This window comes from Bison bison, unplaced genomic scaffold (genome assembly GCF_000754665.1).
Source record: "Bison bison bison isolate TAMUID 2011002044 unplaced genomic scaffold, Bison_UMD1.0 scf7180017864167, whole genome shotgun sequence".
Lineage (NCBI taxonomy): Eukaryota > Metazoa > Chordata > Mammalia > Artiodactyla > Bovidae > Bison > Bison bison.
Window position 1 is genome coordinate 3,948,314 of NW_011494739.1, and position 6,512 is coordinate 3,954,825.

Consider the following 6,512-nt stretch of genomic DNA (forward strand, 5'->3'; position numbering starts at 1 on the left):
CCCAGCACATGGGTCTCCAAACTCAGATTCTAGAGTTAAAGGAACTTAGCTTCAAATCCTGCCCCATCCACTTCTGGGCTTCCCTGGTGGCTCAGACTGTAAATATGGGAGACCTGGTTTCAATCCCTAGGTTGGGAAGATCCCCTCGAGAAGGGAACAGCTACCCACTCCAGTATTCTTGCCTGGAGAATTCCATGGACAGAGGAGCCTGGTGGGCTACAGTCCATGGTGTCGCAAAGAGTTGGACATGACTGAGTGATTAACACTTTCACTTTCAGCCCCCCCTCCCCCAACCCTGGTCCTGCAACAGCTTTTTGTAAGTACTTGACACATGTCAGCTGTTTAGGTCCATGGGCTGCAGAACCAGAGAAGTAGATCTCATGCGATGCTAAGACTGTTCAATTATTATTGTGTCATTGGTAGTGTCATAACCATTATTATTAAAGTTTTGTTGAGCATCTACTATGTGCTGGCATGGGCTTAGCCCTTTGCATCAAATCCTCTCGCCTCCATTGGCCAGAGAAAGAAATCAGGATGCAGTGAGAAGACTGCATGCACCCTCAAGGGCAGAGCCCATACTTGAACCCAGGTCCAAATCTGGGCTTGGCTGATACCAGGACCGCTCATGCTGGGTCCTGCACCCCCACCTCCCCCACCCGCGGTGACAGGTTACCCCGCTCTGTGGGAACCACTTCTTTGGTCCCGCCGTCGCCCAAGCACCACGTCGCAGGGCCTGCGAGCATAACTCCTTTTGACTCCTGCTTCATCTTGTGGAGGAGCTGGTTGAGCTTCTTTTTGGGCACTTGGAATTTCTTTAACAGTTGGGCGGTCTTCACAGGGGAGCCAGCATCCCTCAACACCTCCAGAATCCTCTGCTCAAGGTCTGGGAGAGCAAGACAGGGGCAGAGACAGAACTGAGGTCCCCACGACGCAGCCTGGGCCATCGGGAGCCCTCAGAGAGGGATCCAGGGCAGACGGAGGAACAGAGGTCAAAGTAGACATCCATCAGTGTCTCTGTTCAGGGAGGGGTGCGTGGGCTGCTCAGAAATGACCTGGGCCGGACAGTCTGGTGGCCAGAGGAGCCACCAGGCCTTCCGAGTGTCCCCCGCCTGTGTGAGCACTGGAGGACAGTTGGGAACGGTCAGCTCTCAGGTGTCCTCAGAGCAGAGGAGAGTGGAGGCCGCAGGATGCAGGAGGGTAAGGGCGGAGCAGAGGAGCGGGGGGAGTGAGGCCTGTCCCTGGTGCTCTCCATCCCCCATCCACCCTGCCTTGTGGAATCTACTCCTTGGGCTCACCATCCACAGGGGCGATGTCACTGTTCATCCCCATCAGAAACCCAGCAGGCGTTCAGAAACAGAGCTTTCACCCTGCTGCCCAACCATGGAGTCCTGGTGGTACTGCTCCAGACTCTCTCAACCCCTTCTTCTCCTTTTCTATGCCTCCACTCCCCACTCCTTGTCAGCATCCCCTCAATGACAGCAGTTCCACCAACTCCAGGTTCCCTCCAGTCCACCCTCCTCTTGGCTGGCAGAACGGGTTCTGCCAGCCTCATCTTTACCCACCCTCAACTGCCCTTCAAGTGCCAACCTGTTTGAATTCCTTTCAGCCATACTCACCCCTGGGCCTTTGCACATGCCGTTCCCTTTGCCAGGCGTGCTCTTCCCCCCCTTTCCACCTGTCCACTGTGAGTTCTCACTCAGACTCCAATGCTGGAAGGCTGTCCTGAGTTCCCTGATCAGGTGGGATGCTGGTCCTGTGTGGGTCCCCTGCAGGGTGTCCCCAGGGATCTGCTGCTGTGATTGCCAGATTCACTGTAGTGGTTCTGTGTCTAGCCATGGGCCAGGCATGCAGTAGGGTCTCAGGAACTATTAACAGCATTTGAGTGGAGGAGGGACTGGATGAAAGAGTGAGTGTCCACTACTGGGTAGGTGTGTGCTCAGATGGCCTGGGCAGGGGATGGGTGCTCCTCCAAGGCCTCTGTTTCTGCCTCCCCTCTGCCAGAGTTAATGGTCCTAAGCAGGATGCCTCGAGGCTCAAAGAGGAACTTTCCAAATGGCCCCAATCCTCGCAGGCAGGCTCCCATAAACCCAAGCCAGCTGCCCTGCGGGGAGTGAAAGAACTGGTGGACGCAGAGCCAGCAGTGCATGGAGCTGGGAGAGAAAGTGTCTGCCCCTGAGAACACCGTGGGAATGCACCGCAGGGCCTTTCTTGGGAAGACCAAGTTACCCTTCCAGGGCAGCAGCCCAACCCTTTGACCTCTGGGTTCTTGCTGGATTCTGAGTGGGCAGCACTAGGGGATGACCTGTTTACCAGCTCTGCGCTGGGCAGTGTGGCTTGCTCTTATGAATGGAATGTTTGCATCCTTCTGGGGGCAGGTGATGGGTATTACAACCCCTGGGGTCACCCAGCCTGAACTTCACTCACTAAACACTACCCCCGAGACTGTCATACCCATCCAACCCACTGATGCTTTGCCTAGCCTTGAAAAGAGTTTTGATTCCTGAAAAACCTGCTCCTGGGTGAGCCTCTCTCTCTTCCTCCTCCTGCAGTCCCCTGACCTCAAAGAGGAAATGGGGTCCATGCAGTGAAGGCTGGGCTTGCCTCCCCCACTGAGTCTTCTGGCTGCTGAACCAGAAATTGAAAAATGGGATGAGGGATCAGTTAAAAGGAAAACCTGCTGGGGAACAAGTTAAATTCAGTTACCCAGTGCCCCTGACATGTCTCCTTTGGAAAATATAACAGGAACCTGGGAACCAACCAGCCTGGGATCCTGGGCCACTCCCAGTTAACCCCCCTCCCTGACACAGCATATTTTCCTGGGTTTGAGCCAAAACTCTGCCACCTACCAGCTGTGTGACCTCGGGTCTCCATTTCCCCTTCTTTGAAATGGTGAGATTCGTGACTACTTCAGATCGTGGTGAGGTTCAGATAGTTACTGATCACAGAACAAAGACAGACAAAAACCGCCTCAGCCCCCAGCCCACATGCTTTCAGTGGGGACCCTGGAAAACAGCTCTGTTCAGTGCCAGTTAAGTTGCATGTGTGCTGTTCAATGAAAGAACAGTAGCAGGGGGAAAGCCACGTATAAGCACTTGCCACTCTTAGCAAAGCAACTTCTCTCCTTCTTCAAAACCAAAGTGAAGACGGGTGTTCAGGCCCCAAGCTCAGCCGTGGTCCCCTGAGTCATTTCACCTGTGCCGCCTGTGATTTCAGGAGTGAGGTGGGAACCTCAGCGGGCTTCCCCTGAGGGTTCCTGCAAAACGCACACGGAGCGTGTTGCAAGATGCCTGGTGTAGAGCAAGGCTCTGAACCTGATGCAATGCTCTCTCCCTCTCTTTCTTACGGTTGTGCCTTCAGATATTAGCCTATCGTGGTTGTCATCTGAACCAAGAAAAGGAACCAGAAGAATATGTAAGTCCCACCCGGGCACTCCCATGGGTCCTTAGAGGGAAAAAAGTACCTGTGTCTCCTGGGTCAGCAGGGACCTCGGCCATTCTGGCAGCAGCTGTGAGGGGCCTGGGAGACTTGGAGTCAGCAGCAGGCTCTGACCCTGGAGCCTGCAGAAGGTGGGTCCGGTCAAGGCTGGGTGTACTCTTGTGGGCCAGGCTGGTGCTTCTGGCAGCTGTGAAGACACTCCAGCTTCATCCGGACGGCTGTCGGCTGTCAGCTGTTCACACCCCGGAAATGGGGCCCTAGGCAGCCAACCTTATCCGTCTCTGGAGAAAATGAAAATGAAACTTCTATGTGTGGTTTTTCAGAGAAACAAAACCGAAAGCTGAATTGAGCAAGACACAGGCCTTCTACTAGATATTGGTAGGGAGCTGCTGAGATGGAGGAGACCAGAGCTTCTTCTGGGGCTGAGGGGTTTCCCACTGCTGTCCACCTTGACTCCCCTAGCCACAGGCCAAGATACCTGGGTGGGTGGGTGGGTGGCTGAGCACCTGTGATCATCAAAACCACACAAGTGTGTGCATATCAAACCGACGACAGTGTTGATGTATGGCAGAGACCACAACTTTGAAAAGCAATTACCCTCTAGTTAAAAAAAAAAAAGGAAGACTCTCTTTAATGAGTACCTATTATGTACTTTCCAACCTCATGTGCCCCTGACTCATCTACAGGTTAGGGTCTAGTTAGGGTCTCTTTTCTCAGGAAACTGAGGCTTGGGTCAATGAGGCCACTTGTCCAAGGTCACAGAGATGCTCAGGTTCTAACTCAGCCCCACCATTTACTGGCTGTGGGACCTTGGGCAGGTTATTTTACCTATTTATGTCTTAGTTTTCTCATCTATGAAATGGGCTAATAAAAGGAGTGACCTCAAGAGGTGGTGGCGAGGACTAAAAGGGTTAATTCAGGCACCTCTACAGCCATGAACACAGCTGGGCACCCACTGACCTGGTTCTAGAAAAAAGACCCATCGCTTCTGAAACTTCTTACAGGGGCCACTGATCTCCCCAAACAGTTCAGAGACACTGCTCAGTCCAGGTGACAGAAGGGGAAACTGAGGCCAACAGAGGTGAAGGGCTTTGTGCAAGGCAGCCCAGAGGGTCAAGGGCTCAGGGTCTCAGCTGAGGCCAAGGAGTGGGTGCCAGTCCTGGGCTCCCAGGGGGACACCATCCCCAGCATTTCTGCAAAGGGAGGCACTTGGGAACAAGTACAGCCATGGAAAGGGCCCCGAAGTCTTATCTCACAGTTGTCTTTGTGTTCCCGAGTCCAAGTTCTCCCGGCTCACTGCACAACTGGCCAATGAATCAGAGACGAGGTGTTGAGGCAAGAAATACAACTTTATTTGGAGAGCCAGCTGACCGAAAAGATGGCATACAATTGTCTTAAAATAACCATCTTATGGGGTCTGGATGCTGGGTTCTTTCACAGATCAGAGGTGGAGGGAGATGAGGAAACAAAGTAAAAAGGCCACTAATCTTGCAAACATCTCCTAGAATGGCAAGCCTCAGGCAGGGGATGTGTTTATTTCTTCCTTCCTGCCATCTACAGGTGGACAGGGTTCTGAACAAAGGCACTCTAGTTTAACAGTCAGGCAGAGGGGGCAGGATTCTGAGGCAGGCCAGTATGCGTGATTGTAACAAAAGCAACAGAGAGCAAATTAGAAACAGCTCCAACGTGGAGACAGAAGTGGTTTATTCCTGCAACATTTGCAGAGCAAGCAAGAAAAATCCCGATGCCCTGTCCACTCTCAGACCCATTAAGTCCCCATCTTGGGAGGCAGGGCTGGAAGTCCTAGAGGACTTCACTTGAACCAGAGGTGAAGTGTTGGACAACTCAATAAAAATAGGAAGCCTCAATGATGTTTTTGCTCCTTTTTAATGTCAGGAGGAGAAGGGGACGACAGAGGATGAGATGGCTGGATGGCATCACCAACTCGATGGACGTGAGTCTGGGTGAACTCCAGGAGTTGGTGATGGACAGGGAGGCCTGGCGTGCTGCAATTCATGGGGTCGCAGAGAGTCGGACACGACTGAATGACTGAACTGAACTGAACGGAACTGAATGTAAAACAGAAGAAACGTGTGTCTCTATGTGCGTTGACAACGTTCATTTTAAATGAGGATTAATTGGGTGTTTTGGGAGAGATTGTCAGGTGTCTTCTGAACTCAGGCTCAGGCTGAGTCACTGTGGGCGGCTGGGAGGCGCCACCCCGGGACTGGCCACTAGGTGGCGCCCGTTCACTGAGTCCCGGCTCCCTTTGCCCAGTTCCTCTCATTTAGCGGGGGTGGCTCTCACCTGCCCCCATCCTAGGATAACCCCAACTCCATCTGACCATATTCTGGCTTCTCAGCCATGTGGTCCTTAGTGTGGACACTCCGACTTGAGCCTAGACCTGGGTGCCTGGGAGGTTTGCAGGTCACACTAGAGTCTGATCTGAGGGTCAGCTGCTTCTGGTGTGTGTCTGTATGCACATGTTCGGGTGGCCCTGTGTCCTCATCACCCACCTCTGAGCTGCAACCCTTCTTCTCCCTAACAGTGTGTCGCTTCCTCTCTGAGCCTTGGTTTAATTATAAAACAGAAATAACAGATAAGGAAAAGCATGTTTATCTGTCACTTAGTAGGTGTTTATAAAATTTGCATCATTTAGAAAGTGCCATGTGGTTGATAGATCTCCATAACATAACTTTAGACACTGTGCTGTGCTTAGTTGCTCAGTCGTGTTTGACTCTTTGCCACCCAATGGACTGTAGGCTGCTAGGCTCCTCTGTCCGTGGAATTCTCCAGGCAAGAATCCTGGAGTGAGTTGCCATGCCCTCCTTCAGGGGATCTTCCCAACCCAGGGATCAAACCCAGGTATCCTGAATTGCAGGTGGATTCTTTACTGTCTGAGCCACCAGGGAAGCCCAAGAATACTGGAGTGGGTGGCCTATCCCTCCTCCAGGGGATCTTTCTGACCCAGGAATTGAACCAGGGTCTCCTGCATTGTAGGCAGATTCTTTATGAGCTGAGATGCCAGGAGAGCCCAAGTTTAGACACTAGGCAAAAAAAAAAAAAAAAAAAAAAGA

General features: G+C 52.5%; 1 protein-coding gene across 1 annotated transcript in view; it reads right to left on the reverse strand.

The window, feature by feature from the left end:
* Window positions 1-3,702, reverse strand: part of ZBP1 (Z-DNA binding protein 1) — a 10,805-nt gene extending 7,103 nt beyond the window's left edge. Inside the window, exons 1-2 of the mRNA XM_010841902.1 lie at window positions 3,461-3,702; window positions 626-883 (exon numbers count right to left, since the gene is read on the reverse strand). Of these exons, the coding sequence (XP_010840204.1) occupies window positions 626-883; window positions 3,461-3,494 (292 nt within the window). The 5' untranslated portion in view covers window positions 3,495-3,702. The remainder of the gene's footprint in view (window positions 1-625; window positions 884-3,460) is intronic.
* Window positions 3,703-6,512: the final 2,810 nt, after the last annotated feature.